Genomic DNA, 16,434 nt, shown 5'->3' on the forward strand with positions numbered 1-16,434 from the left:
ATATGTAACGTTCTTCAGATTCGGTTTTTGTATTGCCACTTTTATTCCCATGGACACATATTAATTTGTGCTTATCTTTCATGAACAGGCGAATACTTATGCGGTCACAATGTATTGAAAGCCCATGCTGTTGCTTATCGATTGTACAAAAACACATACTATGACCGTTACCATGGTCAAGTTGGTATCACTTTAAGCTCACGATTTTTCTATTCTGATACAAATGATTCAAGTACTGTTGATCGAGCAATGCACTTTTCCCTGGGCTGGTTTGCAAATCCAATTTTTAGTCTAAAAGGCAACTATCCAGCTGATATGGTAACGACTATTACGAGTAATTCTGTTCGAGAGGGACGTTCATGGTCACGATTACCATCATTCACGGACAAATGGATCGAAACTATTCGTGGAACCGCTGACTTTTTGGGATTGAATTATTACACAAGCCGTATCGTTGAGCCAATTTCTTCTCAACCAGACGGACCGAACCCATCATATCAGCGCGATATGAATTTGAAATTTCGAATAAAACCAGAATGGAAGAAAAGTGCTTCGGATTGGCTATACTCTGTACCTGAGGGAATTGGCGATATACTTAGGTATACAACCATAGATTTTCTATATTTGTAAAGGAATGATTTGATATCAGAACACAACTAACTTAATTTGATTAATAATTCCAAAAAATAAATAAAAAAAAACATTTACATCCCATTTAGATGGATCAAAGCAGAATACAACAATCCCCCCGTAATAATCACGGAAAATGGGTGGTCAGATGAAGGACAAATCGAAGATGACGATCGAATCGTCTATTTACACGATCACTTGAAACATATTCTGGATGTTATCTTGAACGACGAAACAAATCTTAAAGGATACACAGGTATAAGAAGCAATATATCAATATACATTATACATGTTGTTTATACCGATCAAATGTAAATTATTCTTAAAGTATGGTCGATAATCGATAATTTCGAATGGGCTCAAGGATATACGTAAGTAATTTAGTTGATAAATAAATAAGAGACGACCATTTATTAAGATCATTGAAATATACGCTTTGTTGTGTTTATTTTCCAAAAAAATAGTGAAAAATTTGGATTGTACCATGTCAATATGTCTTCACCAAGGTAAAAATAAAGATAAAAAAGAAATCTTGGTAAAATAAAAATTCTTTTATCTTCTTCAGGAAAGAACGAACTGCCAAAAAGTCGTCAAATTTTATGCGTCTAGTAACAACAACTCGTAAAATTCCCAAAATAAACTGAGTCTGCAAACATTGTATGGATTTTAAATAATTGCATATTGGTCGTATAACAAATCTCGAACTCTGTAATACTCATCGGATATACATCCTTCCATGCATAGCTTTCCAGTGTCAATCTATAAATACAAAAATAAATATTTTCTATGAATTTGTTTTTTATCCAAATTATTTGTTTTTTTTTTTATTTATTCTTACTCTGCGAATGGCAATTGTGCTATTTGCAACCCATAATGCTCCGTTAGAGAATTCCGATTGGATGTTATTCCGCGATAGTACTTGTTTAAAATCACTGATCTTCAGCTCATTAACGAATGTTGATTTGTGTGGTTCGACAGCTTCATCATTAATTGGTTCCAGTGCCCATTTGTTATCAGCTATAACAAATAAATGTTATATTTACTTCAAACGATATACCCTAATGAACGCATTCAATATACACTTACTTGACGGTAGAACGGAAACTTCTCCATTTGTTGTAACGTCTTCGTCTTCGTCATCGTTATCGTCTTCTTCGTTATCGATTTCCATAGCATTATCATTTGTATTGGAACCATTGGTTGCTTTTGCATTCAGGGATGGCAGAATTTTCTTACTTCGTGCTCGAATCTTGGCATCAATCCATGCAACGTCGGCATCTTTTACCTTTTGAAATTGAAGTTTTGCAACTAAGCCCTCTGTGAGTTTTACTTGATAAATATGATTTTCTGTTGTTGCATCAATTATATCACCCTTTGCGGGTGTAAATACTCGTGCTCCTATACTCTGTTTACAGTGCTTAGCTATTAGATTGACATTTTCCGGCGTACCTAATCACAAAAGAAAAGAATAAAATTGAAAATAATCGATAAGTAATCGAAACTAATCGAAAAATAATTGTAAAACAAATGTCCGGCGTACCTCTGACAACAATCACACGCCGTGGTCTAAGTTGAGACAATATTTTCAAAAGTGATTCTCCATCAGAGCTACCCTCGAAATCGATAAATTGAACCTGTGCATTGATATCAATTGTCTTTCGACTACTAACACATTTCGTAGGCTTTTCCAACAGTGACATACCTAAGGGGAGAATCACAAAAGAAAAGAATCGAATTAATTTAAAATAGTCGGAAACATATAATGAAAAAACAGTGACATACCATTTTCAGTTGATTTGCTTTGTTCATTGATATTTTCGATTTTGATTTGACCATTCTCTTTGCTATCATCGTGTCCTGATGATTGGGGATGAATATCATCGGCCAATTTATACTCTTCCAACTGTATAATTTCACCGTAATCGTCGATGCGTATCTTGTCTTCGTGAAACGGAAACATGGCATATTGTTTTTTACTCGATTTGAAGAATCCAGTTGATGCTCGACCCTGTGGCCGCACAACAATATCATGTTTTCCAGTTATAACATTCATTTCAATATCATCATCACTGTCGGAACTTGGCTCTTCAACATCTCGCTTAATCAGTTTCATGGCCGAATTTTTTTCGCCCTCTGTTCTCATGTATTCATCTAGTTCAGCTCCTTCGATATCAACTCGACGGCGAACCTATAAAAAATATAAAAATTAAATTCAAATCTTCCTGAAAGAAACCGTTAAAAAAAATTGAATACATCAACGTACGTCAATTTCAATTTTTCGACCGTTTCCTCCATTGTCTAACAAATCTCTGGCAAGGGTACCCGGTGATGACCTATGAAGAAACAGTTTTTTTTAAGATTGTTGTTCAGTATCTTTTGTAAATATAATTTGAAATATAAAATTTTAGTTGGTTTATTTTTGCTTCAACCAACCGTGACGTAATTATGATGCTATTGTTTGGATTAGATGCCCACTGAATAAACAATTCTCTTGAGTATCCACTTTCCATGTCTGTGGTACTGCAGAGAACCACTTTTGGAGATGGTACTTTTTGTAATTCAGCTAGAGTATGACACAGTTGCAAATGTCTAAATTGAAACGGATTATTTCGTGCTCCTTCAAAGCTTTTCATCAGTTTGTCACTCATCCATTCGATTTGAGACTTTGCAAATTCCACCACATTGTAACCGACATTGTTCAATAGTGCCAAAGAGTAAGCAAGTAAGCCACTCTCTTTATTTTTCCAAAGTTGTTCCAGCATGTGAGCCAATTCGAGTAATCGGCCGGCTGCATCAATAGTTACCTAGTTGATGAAAATTAATATCAATTTAAAATAAACAAAAAACAATTGTATAAAGCAACAAATCGAATAATAGCAATGATTATTCTATATAATTACCATTACATTACCGCCATTTCGAAGCGTTTGCAAAATGTTCGTCATCAATTTTTCATCACGGGCTCGCCTCCGAGCTTGATTGTAATTCGCATTGTATGCATCGGTTATTAAAAGCGATGGACGCTGCATTTTTTCCAATTCGCATCCATTTAGATGACGCTCTTTTTTGTGATTAAAGTTAGTGGCATACACAATATCCTCTTCACCGATTTTTACAATTTTCCATATCGTTCCACCAATCATATGCCCTTTTTTTAAATAAACAAATTAAAGTATTAGTTCACCATTTATAACATATTTCACCTTTATTTTACCTGCAGCAAGTGGTGTTATAGTGATTCCGTAGCCTTTTCCCTTCAGTGAAACACTTTGATTATATTTCAATTGTATAATTTTGTCAAAAGCAGAATCAATATCGTCCAGTGAAAACAATTCAAAGTCGTACATATTGTAGTGTGACATAAATGTATCATACATGAAAAGTTGCCCTGATTGTAATGATGAATTAAAATTAATAAAAATATCGAGAGAGAAAAAAAAAAAACAAATAAAAAAGATCAGTCATCATTACCCATTTTGTAGATAGGAATTGTAGCATATATAGGACAATTCAAGCCCAATTTCCCAACCAAATACGGTAGAGCGCCCAGATGTAAGGGATCGGGATATGAAATCAAAATAGCATCTATTGTGTGTACATGTCTGAAATATAAATCGAATATAAATATATGAATTACAATACAAATCACGTGCCATCTTACCGTTTGATTTCCTTTATGAAATTTGGATCGAATTTTTCATCCCAACCACAATCTAATAGAATTTTCACTTCATCAATCTGTAGTAAATAGCATGGTGGCGACTCATCCATTGCACCCGAAAGCGCTTGTAACTTGATGATTGAAGTCATTTTGATTGCATCCGGCTTTCGATTTTTTACAATCTAATTTAATGTTTGAATAATAATTCCTCGCCTATGAATGAACGAAAACAAAAAAAAAACACACAACAACTTAACAAGCCTATGCTCTTTGAAGTAAATGTCAATTGGGCCGGTGACTTTTTGTTTGACATTTATTCCACATGTATACGTATAATATACGTTTACGTATTCGAAGCAGATGTCAAAATTTGGCGCCATTGAATAGGCGCGAAAACATACTTTCAAAACGTCAAAACTAGTTAACAAAAGCAAAATAAAACTGCATCAGCAAAAAAAAGTAATAGTATTTTAATATTAATTCGACAACGAAAATTTCCAATCAATATGGATGGTGGCTTTGAAGAAACGCTAATGTATAGTGGTTCAGAAAATAGCGATGAAGAGGATGTATCAAAATCAATCAACAATCAGTTATTATCACCTGAAAAACCAACACTTGAAGCATCTGATGAAGAAGATGACATGAACATATCTGTTGTAAAGTCTAGAAAAACCACCAGAATCTTGAGTTCCGATGATGACGATGATGATAAGATGGAAAATGATGATGAATTGCAAAATATGAACGATAAAAATGCAGCAGAAAATCAAAGTGGTTTCATAATTCGTCCGTCAATCTGTGATTCAGATACAAAGAGTTCAAGTGATGGAAATCAGAGTGATAGAGCTGTCCAAGTAAAGAAATCGGTCAAAAAACTCAAGAAGAAAAAGGTAAAGCAACAGCATGAACTCAACAGCAGTCAATCTGATTCCGATGATGATACTGAAAATGATGCTAAGAAAATTACTAAAATGGGGAAGAAAAAACGCAGCACTTCTAGTCAATCAAGTGGTGGTGATTCAGACACAAGTTCCCGAAGTAATGGTCCAAGCGACAAAGCTGAAAATGTAAAGCCCAGAGAAAAATTGGAACAACGGGTAATTATTACACATCATCAATATATCAATCATATGAACGAATTGAGTAACAAATAATAAAAAATATGTAGATGTCAGCAAAAATGGCTGAACAACAAATGAAGGAAATACAAAGCGAATCGCAACGAATGGCACGACAGCTTAGTGTTAAGTATGTTTGTTAAATTTAAAATATGCACGATATTTTGGATTAAAATTATATTTTATTCCTGTTAAGCATTCCGTATCACAAACCGAAGCAACATTCACTGACAGAATTCTTAAGTCGGCGGAGTATTGTTGAGCAGCAGGAAAAATTATCAAAAAAACCGATCAAAATGACAAATGAAGAATTAATTGAATTCATGTATGTACTTTCATTTTAATTTAAAAAAAACGATACATATAAGAATGTGAATATTACTAAAAATAGGGATGTATTGGAAAAACGTACACAAGAAGCCGAAAACTTTTTCCAAGAAGAAGAAGAAGAAAATAAAGAGTCAAATACAAATTTAGATGATATTATTATGGACAACAATGAAAATGGCAACGATAATAAGAATGAAAATTCAAACAATGATGTGGAAGAAACAGAACCAACACAATTAGAAGAAGCTGCACAGTTTCACGTCGATACCGTGGAAAATAATGAAGAAAACGACATCAATAATCATGGGATAACTGAAATGATGGGTGGTGATGGTGAAATTACGGATCAAAATGAATTCAATGCCGCGGTATCAGAGATTGAAGCATTTTCAAATGCGCTCGATGTCCAATTGGAAACAATACCAATGAACAAAGACAAGGTCAAACTTTCAATACCAACCGATCATGTTCCCAAATTGAAGGGTGAAAAAGGGTTTGTTATCGATTTTGAAACAAATGATTTAAAACCGATGCAGAAAACGGGTGTCGATGAACTTTTGGAACGATTCAAAAAGAATGTACAAGCTAATCCACATGCAAATGATACTCAAGATTTTAGGTTTGTCATTGCGGTTATCAAACAGAGAATTTCTATAAATTAACTGAACTCAATTTATTTTGATTTTTTTTTATTCAGCATATTCCAAACGGATACTTGCACTTTGGAACGGCATACAGTACATTTGAATAAAGACGATAGCAAATCTAAAAAGGAAGCCCGGCCAGGAGAAAGTCTTTTTAAATTGCGAACTGAGCTTAGTAAAAAAATCAAGGAGAAAAGAGAAGAAAGGATTGCTCAACAGTTGCAAGAGGGAATGAAATATGAATTACAGCGAAAACAAATGGAAAGTGAAGACGAAGAATTTTATGATGACGACGACGATGATGATCAGATAACAGACCCTGTTGAACTAGCAGAAGAGGATGTGATTGAAGAAGAAACTGAACAAAATGATGTAATTAATGAAGAAGAATCTGAGAGCAGTGGAGAAAGTGAGAATGATGAAGACCAGACTGAAAAGACAGAAGATCATACACTAGTTGACACTGGTGATCTTCGAAAGCAACGTAAACGCATTCTAACAACAATCGATGATGATTCAGATGAAGATACAGCAAATTGTAATAACCTATTTTGAAATCATTCAAAAACGTTTTTTTTTTTAAATTAATTTATCTCATATTTTTCAGCTATTGTAGCGATTGATGATGAAACACAACAAATGGAGTGTTCAGAATCTAATACCACAGTCGCCAACATATCGGCTCTTGAATCTGAAATTTTACAGCTTAGCAATTTAACCGATCCGGAATCAAACAAAAAAGATTCATCCACCAAGCTGTTCGAAGAATTCAACGAAGATGAAGAGATCGGTGAATCACAGCTTATGGCTCTATGCTCTGGAACGTTTGCCACTCAGAATGTAGAAAACGTAATTTATATTATGACATAACTACCTCGACTTAATTCATATGTTTGTTTTTCAAATTTTATAGGAACTATCTCGAGATGTCGAGCCATCTCAAGCTAATCAATCGAAATCGTTGATCGCACAAGTGACGGAACCTGAAACTGTTCAGAATAAACCACAATTTTTACTATCAGATGAAGAAGAAACAAATGAACGTGTTGGCGTAACGCAAAGAACTAAAAAGAAGAAAAGGCACACAGTAGTATATTCAGGTTAGCCATTATAAAATGCGAGTTTAAAATAATATATTATTTCAGTACTTTTTTGTGTTCTTTTTGTTTTCGGATAGATGATGAAGAAGAAGAATCAGAGGCCTTTGTGTCTAGGGAAGGAGAAACTAGCAACCGTATGGAAAGTGACGGAGAAGTTTCATCTTCTTCAGAAGATATTGGTGAACGTTATATTGAATATGATTCCGATGAAAATGAAGTAAGTAATATGATAAAATCTCATTTAGAAGTGTAGATCAAGTAATTTATCACCTAATATTTTTAGATTGAAGTAGAATTGAAAAAAAGTGAGGTGCGAAAAAAAGCGTCCGAGTTTTTTGAAAATGAAGCCGAGCTATCCGAATCTGAGTGGGGAAGTGATGATGAAGACGAAAACGAGAAGGAAATGAATCGATATGAAGCTGAATTGGGAGACACTGATAAATTTGACAAAACAAAATTGCGTGATGAGCTTGAAAGAATTCGATTGCGAGAACAAATTGACCAAGACTCAAAAGAAATCCGCATTTTGACGGAACGCTTTATAGAAGAAGAGGACAACGGCCAAGAACGAGAGCGAAAATTCCGATGGAAACATTTGAACAATGGCGAAAACAATGATGATCAAATGCAGAATGTGGATAACGAGGCAACGGACCTACACAATAGTGACGACGAAAATGAATCGGAATGGCGACGTATTCGATACGAACGCGAAAAGCTATTGAAAGAGCAAACATATGATAAAGACATGGTATGGTTACTAAATTTCTGATAATCAAATATAAACTAAATATTGATATTTTGCAGACTGCTGTTATGGCTGCCGAACATGTACAACTTGAAACTGTTGCTGACCAAACTACAGTCGAAAGTTCACTCAATACTAGCAAACGCATTGCAATTATAAAGCCAGTAAGTGCTGCTTCATCAAAAACTGCGTCGCCTTTTTTGATCACAAGAAGTGATTTGCATACAATGCACCACAGTCGAAAGTCGTTTTTAAATCGAGATAGTCCAATTTTGGAAAAGTTGGTATGTTTGTCTAAAACTGGGAGTGATAATGACGCAATATTGAATACTGCCAAAGGAAAAGGAAATTATATTTTTGTAGCGACCGAAAAGACAGATGTAAGCTTCTATTCAATTCTTTGTACATTCTGCAATTACTAATTTAACGCAAAATTAATTTTCCAGAGTTCGAAACGAAAATCGGAGAGCAGCATGGAAGCGAATAATCCGAGCAAAAAATCAAAAACAGACATTCTGAAGACTGAAAAACTGAGACCGCAAACAAAAGCATTTTTTGATTCACTTAGTTGAGTTTATTAAGGTTAATTCATAGTATGGTAAAAAATTATTGTAAAAATTTTTTTCTTCAACTTAAAACTTATAAAATGAACAAATTGTATTTGCATTTTCAATAAAATATCCATTAGCGTTTATTTAACATCTTGTTTTGATCAGATGTTTCCATCATGTTATTTCATTGCATAAACACTATGATTTTTCGTCTTTGGCTGGTTTATTCAACCAGGGAGTTGAGTTGACACTGGTATCAATCTCGGTGCATTTATACACAGACCATTTGCACAAAGTGTTTCGCCTACATCATATCCATTGTCGTCATACAATCGGACATACAGGTGTTCAGCACACGAACTGAAATTTTATTATTATGAACTTATTATTGTTATATTAAAAAATGCATGAGAATTCTCAAAGTTAAAATTACTTACATGACTTGGATAGAAACATCACTTCCGTTGAGTATTAAATTTCGAAGGGCTTCTCTGGCTTCAACATCATTTTTACGGCGTGCTCGAATATTTCCCAAAATGCAGCGGTATGCTAAAGCTTAATTTAATTTATTTTTGAAAATTTAAAAGATAGATGAAATTTCATTATGGATATATCCTTACCTGCTATTGTATCCCAGCGTGTGTGCCATCGGAAAGTGTCTCGAATATTGACCTTCTGGACAGCACCATAATCGACGAAAAGCACAACTATACACTCTTCGGAATGATGATCAAGTACCTGGCCCCGGTAATAAACACCCTGATTCTTGAACAAGATGAGCTCATGGAGATCTAAGCAAAATGAAACATTAGCTCAAAATCTATTTGAATACACATCCAGTGCAGTAATGCATGGACTCCATTACATACCGGGCACACCATTGTATGGTTGATATTGTTCGACCATATTGGCCGCATTTAATTGTTTTTTGAAATCTTCAAGTGAGCTCGATAACGTTTGCGCACAAATTTCGGGAATATGGCAAAAAAATTCTTCTGAACTTACAATGGATGTTATGCAGACTTTATACGTGGACCCAATCATTGGCATTATTTGATCCAGCATTCTATGCTTTATTTCTTTTCGATCACGAGTCGTTCCATCTTCAAGAATAGTTTGTATAATAATTATTATTTTCTTCGATAGTAATTTAGGTTAACGAAAAAAGTCTTCAACCCACCACGCAATACTTGTACGTGTATCAAATGACAAGAATTGCCTTTGAAGCAACCGCCTGTTTTGGGATCATAAAATTTGCAAATCAGTTTTTCGTCAGTTGGCACATGACCTGCAACTGCTTTTAGTGCATTAGTTGTCATCATTTTCGGCTCTTCAAACAATATTTTCCGTTCTTCTTCAGTCAATTCTATGCTGGCTTTTTCTGTTTTAGGTGTTTCTACTGGTCTGGTCTTATGCAAGGTAACAACCATATTTTTCCTAAATAATAATGACTTTATTTTATCTTCCCTACTATCAAATCTACTACATATTCATTTAAAAAAACATACTTCCCAACCTCGTAAACAGCGAACCATATTTGTTGATTCAGCATTTTGGTAAAATCACTGATTCTATTTTCATATTCGTCGAAAATCTGTTGGGATTATTTTTAATCAAAATGCAAAATTTTGTCGTTTCACACATCTTCCAAAACAGAAACAAAATATGAATGACCAAAAGTCAACATACCTCCAAAACTGTGCAATTGATTGCTCGAGCTGACAATTCTTGTGCTCTACTTGAAAGCGAGAACATCTTCACGTCTGCTGCAGATGATACTTGCATAATTTCGCCAATGTCAATTAACAACAAAGTGTTGATGTTCTACAACCATATTAAATATTGAATTGATTTTAATGGAGTTGAACAATGTTTTTTATTTCATTGTACTAACTTGAATATTGCAGACGGCACGATGAAAACCTTCGAAACCCAGATCCACGAGAAATACCACACCTGCTGGTGGGATTGTATCCAAACGAGTCAATTTTTCATTGTACAAGTTCATACCGAAGCATCTTCAAAAAAAAAAAACTTTCGATAAGACAATTAGTCATTTCATTTCTATGTGCATTAACTTACTGATCAACGTCAACAATATATGTGCTTGAGTCGGATATTGCCTTATCTTGGTCATAAAACGACAACATACAAATTCCGATGTGACCTGGAGCATAAATGCTCAAATTAGTGGCAGGATATGAAAATCCTACCGAATTCATCTTTCTTTCAATCAGCTGAAGCGTCAGTACTAGTCTCGCAAAATTTCAAATAAAATCTATTCACTGAATATGTCAAGTTTATTGTTGACAGTGTCACTTCACATGTCAATTCTATTCCTATGTCATAACCTAACTTTTCATTTTATTTCATACAAGTGTACACTTTGCGCGATATAAATTTATTAAAAAAAATACTTTTACTCACCATGAATTATTTGCAGAATTTTTTTAATTTTGGCGCCAAGAGTTTATTGAGCGGGCAATCATTTATTTTAAGTAAAGCAATTTAATTGTCTTGATCAAAAACTATACTCAAAAAATATCCCACTTTATAGATCAAGTTCGTGGAAAAAAAGTTAAGGCAAAGGGCAGTACCAGAAACAGACCCATAAATACAAGACCAAAGCATCGTGGATGGAAGGTCAATGACGGCGCTTATGTGTCTGAGAATAAAATATTGGTCCTGCAACGGAATTTACGATATCATCCAGGTTTAAATGTAAATTGAAAAGAACAAAAATATTGTGAATCAATAACGAAAACTCATATATACAATATTGTTTCGTTCTTTTTAACAAATCAGGTTGGTTTTGGTAAAAACGGAACTTTATACGCATTGACCGAAGGCCGAGTTGTCGTTACATGTGAACAATTCAATCCAAATTGGGATCATACATGGGTGAATCATTACATTCCATTACGTTCAATTACATGTTTTTTTTTTAATTTCCATCAATTCCATTTTTCTTTTCTGTTTCGCCCCAGGTTCAACGAATCTATGCTAGCAGAGAAAGCGATACCATTTACAAAAAGTACTTCAACATTTTACCATTTGAACAACACAATCGTTTTAAATTAATTGATGAAATTTAATTAAAATTGAATATTCAATGTAGAATAAATCGGGTTACAATTTAGTATGCATTTTAAGTGTTTTCAATAGAAATATATTTTTTTTTTTCAAATGTAAAGAGAGAGCGCTGTTTATGGCAATGATAACCATTCCAAAATTTTTTGATGTCCACTGCAAGTGATTGAGCTTGTTTCAACAATTTGAATCGATTGACGAATTTGTTTTTTTAGTTTTTCAAAGTGAATCATGAGCAACATTTCGTTCCTCATTTGACGATATGCCAAATCCATTTTTGTAAGGATAAGTAAGAATTTTGTGTGCTGCAACCTTGGATCAGCCAGTAACGAATACAATAAGACACCTAAAACATAAAATATTGCATGATATTTAAGAAAATAAACCAACGAAATATTTACATACCCGCTGCAGAAATTTGACACAAATTTGATGTATCAATCACATATAATATCTTTGAAACATTATTCAAATAATTGGTCCACATTGGTGCCATCATACCGCCGATTTCCATTATCGTAACGCTTGGATTTTTCATTGAACGTCGAAAACTGGCGTTTGCAGTTGTTTTTTGCTTGCCACAGTGTGATGCTGTTGCTACTGAAGTGCTGCTTTGTTTTTGAGCACCGTCTAGCAGTTTGATTGTAAATATATTCGTACCGATTGTTTGAACTGAGTGAGATACATTTGTTATGCGTCCAGAAAGTTGAAGACTGGATAATAAATGCGTTTTTCCCGATTGTCTTGGACCAAGACACAAAATCGTTGGTAAATTCACAATCGGTTGGGTTCCCATTTTTTGTACAAAATTTGTCCGACTGTTATTTCGTAGCCATGGCAATAAAGGTTGACAATTAGTACACAATATGGCTATCGGTGTCACAAATAACATTCCAACCAAATCCAAAAAGAGACAATAAAATCCAGGCGAATAATTCTTTATTATTAAAATAAATTATAATACCATTTTTAAACCACTTTATTTAAATCATTCAACCATAACCAATCATCAAACCAGAGACTATTTTAAGAAAATGTTACACTGCAGAACAGAAAAAATCGAGGACATGACATAATTTTTTTCAAGGACATTTTTTCAATATTGGTTTTTTATTATATTACATATGAAGCAAATGATTGTTGAGCTCGAAATAGAGGACATTGCCACTAAAACTGTCCCAGAACTTTTTAAAATTTTAATAATTTTACAAAATTTACGACTGCATTTTTTTATTAAGAACAGCAGATAAAGATACTAACTGCAGCTTAAAATAGTCTCTGCATCAAACTTCAAATGAAATTTACTTCGCAAATTACAAATTTATATGAATTTAATTCAAAAATCGAATAGACATTTTTTGTTCAACATCACATCGTTCTAGAGCCTTGCAGAAGTCATCAAAGGAAATTTTCCCGGTTCCACATTGATCTGCTTCCATTATTGTCCTCTCTGCAATGCTCATTAGCTGATCTTGACTGATATTTGCGCCTACCATCATATGCAATATGTTTAGTAGTTCAGTTCTGGATATAGATTCATCATCATCCAAGTCGTACATTTTGAATGCAACTGTTCAAAAAAAAAAAGAAGAAATATTGTTATAGGTTCAAAGTTTGAACTTCAACGAACGCAAAAGAATGAACAGATCTTACGTTCGTAGCACTTTTTTCTTTTTTGTAACTGTTCGTTTGTTCGTGGGAATTCTGTGTGGTCGTTTGATCATAGAAAATTAAATTTTCGCCATTTGCACATTACTCTATTCATCTTAACTCAAGGTACAAACAAACCCGAACAAGATTGTAAAGAATTTACATTTACAAATTATAATATCTACCATTTTTTAAGATACGAACATATTCTAAACATCCGTTCGGAGTTTGCTACGAACGAACATGGCGAACACTTCGTTTTCTACGAACGAATGAACAGACACTCTTTGACAGCTCTGGTTGAAACTAAACTTATTTAATTTTTGAATATAATACTAACATTTCAATTTTTCTTCACGACTGTTCAATTTGTTGGCCGAACTCTTTTTTATAGGTCGAAAGTGGGCCAATACTTGCATGAATTGTCTGAAATTTACGCGATCATCAGTACTGTCTGCAAAAAATGCATGCACTATTCTATCGCATAATGGATTAATGGCCAACTCCGGAATTCTTAAGAAATCTTCTCGCGATAAAGTTCCACAGTCAGTTCTGTCTAACGATGTGAAACGCGAATATAATCGCTCAATCTGATTTGGTGTAACTAAAAACAATGCAATAAAACGATACAAGGACATTTAATAAAAACAGAGCATTACATATGTCTAGAATAATATAAAAATAAACTTTTTCTTACATCCGGTTTCTTCTTGGATTTGGGCAATTTCCTCTGGGCGCAAAAGAAGTGACGATTTATTTCCCATTATTGTATGAAAAATGAAAAGGTTCACGATATATTCACTCTAAATAAAAGTTTTCAATTTTTTTTCGTGTTATATACGAGTACTGGATCATTTACTGACTCTCTCAATAACAATAAAACTGAACGTCATTGACAGCTTGTTTGTTTGACGTAATTCATGTAGCACTTTACCCAGCTAACATTACTCCATCTATTTTATTTAGTATTTTCATTCAAAATGAAATATAGTGTATAAATAGTTTTAAGTTTGCCTCAGAATTTACCATTTTTCTCTCAATATGATTTTCTTTTTTCTAATTACCGTTTAAAACACTTGCACATTGGACAATAATAAATTGTTTTATACAACCCTGCGTTTTTGACCTTAGTTGTCATGCTTCCAATTGAAAACAAATATTCAACACACAAAATCTCCTATCAATACAATCGCTTCAAATTTTATTGAAGAAAAAAGAATTGTGAACATTTTCACGAAAGAAAATCTACAGCAGTATCATGGATCTCAATACGAGTGACGAAGCTTTAATAAAAAAGGAAATCATTTACAGGGGTTCCAAATATATACCTCTAGTTGATGGAACAAAAGTAAGATGATAACAATCCGTGAATGTAAAATATTTTGAATGTTTTTCTTTTCGAAATCAGGTGAAATTTCATTACCAAACTAAAACATGCTATGATAATAATGACCAAAAAATAATTGATGACAGCAAGAAGTATGGAAAACCAATGGAATTAATTATCGGGAAGAAGTTCAAGTTTGAAGTATGGGAAGCAATTGTTAAGAAGATGTCTTTAAATGAAGTTGCAAAATTTCGCGTTCATAAATCAGTGAGTTTGAGTTAAACCATTTGAAATTATTGGCATACCCAAAAAAATACAAACACAAAATGTTCACTTTTAGCTTGTAGCTCAATATCCATTCATTTCAAAAACACTACGCGATATTGAAAAACCAAAAGAGGAACGAAAACACTGTTGCGGTATGACAATACAAAACGAGGGAATTGGATACAAAGATTTGGATGAATTGTTTGCAAAGCAGTGTGATTTGGAATTTATCATAGGCAAATAATAATAATAATCATAATAGTAAAGAAAAAAGAAATCAATATTCACTCCAATATTTACAGAACTAATTTCGGTTGAATTGCCAACCGAATATGAAAAAGAATCGTGGCAATTAACTGAAAATGAGAGATTCAGTACAATAAAGGAAAATCGCGAAATAGGAAATGAGTTATATCGAAACGGGAAAATTGCCGAAGCTGAAGATAAATATAGAGCTGCGCTGGCAATCATTGAGCAGCTTTTGTTGAAGTACGATTTGAAGTTTTTTTTCTGTAAAAATGAGTATTACATTGTTTGAATTCATAATATCAACAGAGAAAAACCACATGATACCGAATGGATGGAATTGATTAAAATTAAAATTCCATTACTACTTAATTATTCACAATGTAAATTATTGAAAAAGGACTACTATGCAGTTATTGAACATTGTACCGAAGTACTTAAACATGAGCCAAGTAATAATGATTTAAAAAAAAAATGTGTGTATTTGTATGTGATAATTTTATTATTTCAACTTTCAGATAATGTTAAGGCCTTGTATCGAAGAGCGAAGGGACACGTCGGCGCATGGAATCCAGATGACGCTAAGAAGGACTTCCAAAGATGTCTAGAACTTGACACGGGCCTAACAAAAAGTATTAACCGTGACTTAAGCCAACTAAATGAGGACATTAAGTTAAACGAAGTCGAAGCAAAACTTCGATATAAGAGTTTGTTTTCCTGAAATGAAAAATTGTAATTATGTCATATTGTAAACTATCAGTTTCGTAATACAGTGTCCAAAATATATATAATGTATTTTCATTCAAAATACTCTCTTCTTCAGCCATAAAAGTTAGTTAGGTTTAAACGTAAAATTTAAAACATCGTTTACAAACAAATCGAAATACTACAACCGTTGATGTGCTGTGTATACTCGCGTTTTACTGCTATTCCGCCTATATGATTGGGAAATTTGAACGGTATACATACATGATACAACAACATAATAAAGTAAAATCCACACTCATACACATACAAACACATGCACGCACACGCATACGCATACAAGACTCAGCTGCTGTTACAATAC

The 16,434-nt window shown here is 33.6% G+C and overlaps 8 protein-coding genes across 10 annotated transcripts; 4 read left to right on the forward strand and 4 right to left on the reverse strand.

Annotated features, from left to right (window-relative positions):
- Window positions 1-60: 60 nt before the first annotated feature.
- LOC116346365 (myrosinase 1-like) lies at window positions 61-1,438 on the forward strand. Its single transcript, XM_031776374.1, has 5 exons — window positions 61-599; window positions 720-886; window positions 959-1,001; window positions 1,095-1,136; window positions 1,196-1,438. Exons 1-5 carry the CDS (start codon window positions 250-252, stop codon window positions 1,272-1,274), a joined length of 681 nt encoding a protein of 226 aa, XP_031632234.1. The 5' UTR covers window positions 61-249; the 3' UTR covers window positions 1,275-1,438.
- LOC116346363 (probable cleavage and polyadenylation specificity factor subunit 2) lies at window positions 1,040-4,565 on the reverse strand. The gene is made up of 11 exons (XM_031776373.1): window positions 4,292-4,565; window positions 4,102-4,232; window positions 3,845-4,018; window positions 3,531-3,778; window positions 3,064-3,434; window positions 2,894-2,963; window positions 2,413-2,818; window positions 2,171-2,332; window positions 1,717-2,079; window positions 1,469-1,647; window positions 1,040-1,389 (listed from the first exon to the last, which is right to left on the reverse strand). Exons 1-11 carry the CDS (start codon window positions 4,438-4,440, stop codon window positions 1,297-1,299), a joined length of 2,346 nt encoding a protein of 781 aa, XP_031632233.1. The 5' UTR covers window positions 4,441-4,565; the 3' UTR covers window positions 1,040-1,296.
- Window positions 4,566-4,694: 129 nt separating this feature from the next.
- On the forward strand, window positions 4,695-8,907 carry LOC116346352 (claspin). 2 transcript variants are annotated; one of them, XM_031776351.1, is made up of 11 exons: window positions 4,695-5,391; window positions 5,463-5,542; window positions 5,609-5,737; window positions 5,804-6,361; window positions 6,440-6,924; window positions 6,994-7,226; window positions 7,300-7,486; window positions 7,564-7,703; window positions 7,770-8,237; window positions 8,294-8,614; window positions 8,681-8,907. In XM_031776351.1, exons 1-11 carry the CDS (start codon window positions 4,798-4,800, stop codon window positions 8,804-8,806), a joined length of 3,321 nt encoding a protein of 1,106 aa, XP_031632211.1. In that variant the 5' UTR covers window positions 4,695-4,797; the 3' UTR covers window positions 8,807-8,907. The 2 variants fall into 2 exon arrangements, with proteins under 2 accessions (XP_031632211.1, XP_031632210.1); XM_031776350.1 differs by having other exon boundaries at window positions 6,994-7,235; window positions 8,681-8,906.
- LOC116346353 lies at window positions 8,895-11,058 on the reverse strand. Of its 2 annotated transcripts, none has more exons than XM_031776353.1 (9): window positions 10,868-11,058; window positions 10,680-10,803; window positions 10,475-10,609; window positions 10,294-10,379; window positions 9,966-10,222; window positions 9,655-9,888; window positions 9,406-9,576; window positions 9,223-9,334; window positions 8,895-9,145 (listed from the first exon to the last, which is right to left on the reverse strand). In XM_031776353.1, the coding sequence occupies exons 1-9, from the start codon at window positions 11,005-11,007 to the stop codon at window positions 9,013-9,015; spliced, it is 1,392 nt and encodes a 463-aa protein (XP_031632213.1). In that variant the 5' UTR covers window positions 11,008-11,058; the 3' UTR covers window positions 8,895-9,012. The 2 variants fall into 2 exon arrangements, with proteins under 2 accessions (XP_031632213.1, XP_031632212.1); XM_031776352.1 differs by having other exon boundaries at window positions 9,223-9,340.
- A 69-nt stretch (window positions 11,059-11,127) lies between these two features.
- LOC116346354 (50S ribosomal protein L27) lies at window positions 11,128-11,931 on the forward strand. Its single transcript, XM_031776354.1, has 4 exons — window positions 11,128-11,283; window positions 11,343-11,506; window positions 11,591-11,686; window positions 11,773-11,931. Exons 1-4 carry the CDS (start codon window positions 11,214-11,216, stop codon window positions 11,878-11,880), a joined length of 438 nt encoding a protein of 145 aa, XP_031632214.1. The 5' UTR covers window positions 11,128-11,213; the 3' UTR covers window positions 11,881-11,931.
- LOC116346463 (ADP-ribosylation factor-like protein 16) lies at window positions 11,915-12,671 on the reverse strand. Its single transcript, XM_031776534.1, has 2 exons — window positions 12,281-12,671; window positions 11,915-12,221 (listed from the first exon to the last, which is right to left on the reverse strand). Exons 1-2 carry the CDS (start codon window positions 12,669-12,671, stop codon window positions 11,992-11,994), a joined length of 621 nt encoding a protein of 206 aa, XP_031632394.1. The 3' UTR covers window positions 11,915-11,991.
- Window positions 12,672-12,836: 165 nt separating this feature from the next.
- LOC116346339 (calcineurin B homologous protein 1) lies at window positions 12,837-14,430 on the reverse strand. The gene is made up of 3 exons (XM_031776328.1): window positions 14,223-14,430; window positions 13,866-14,129; window positions 12,837-13,445 (listed from the first exon to the last, which is right to left on the reverse strand). Exons 1-3 carry the CDS (start codon window positions 14,287-14,289, stop codon window positions 13,207-13,209), a joined length of 570 nt encoding a protein of 189 aa, XP_031632188.1. The 5' UTR covers window positions 14,290-14,430; the 3' UTR covers window positions 12,837-13,206.
- A 224-nt stretch (window positions 14,431-14,654) lies between these two features.
- LOC116346301 (AH receptor-interacting protein) lies at window positions 14,655-16,151 on the forward strand. The gene is made up of 6 exons (XM_031776258.1): window positions 14,655-14,873; window positions 14,934-15,119; window positions 15,193-15,355; window positions 15,422-15,608; window positions 15,675-15,817; window positions 15,884-16,151. The coding sequence occupies exons 1-6, from the start codon at window positions 14,784-14,786 to the stop codon at window positions 16,084-16,086; spliced, it is 972 nt and encodes a 323-aa protein (XP_031632118.1). The 5' UTR covers window positions 14,655-14,783; the 3' UTR covers window positions 16,087-16,151.
- The last annotated feature ends 283 nt before the right edge of the window (window positions 16,152-16,434 follow it).

The sequence above is a fragment of the Contarinia nasturtii genome, unplaced genomic scaffold, assembly GCF_009176525.2.
Source record: "Contarinia nasturtii isolate CC-2019 unplaced genomic scaffold, AAFC_CNas_1.1 Cnas_scaffold_1500, whole genome shotgun sequence".
NCBI classification, from domain to species: domain Eukaryota; kingdom Metazoa; phylum Arthropoda; class Insecta; order Diptera; family Cecidomyiidae; genus Contarinia; species Contarinia nasturtii.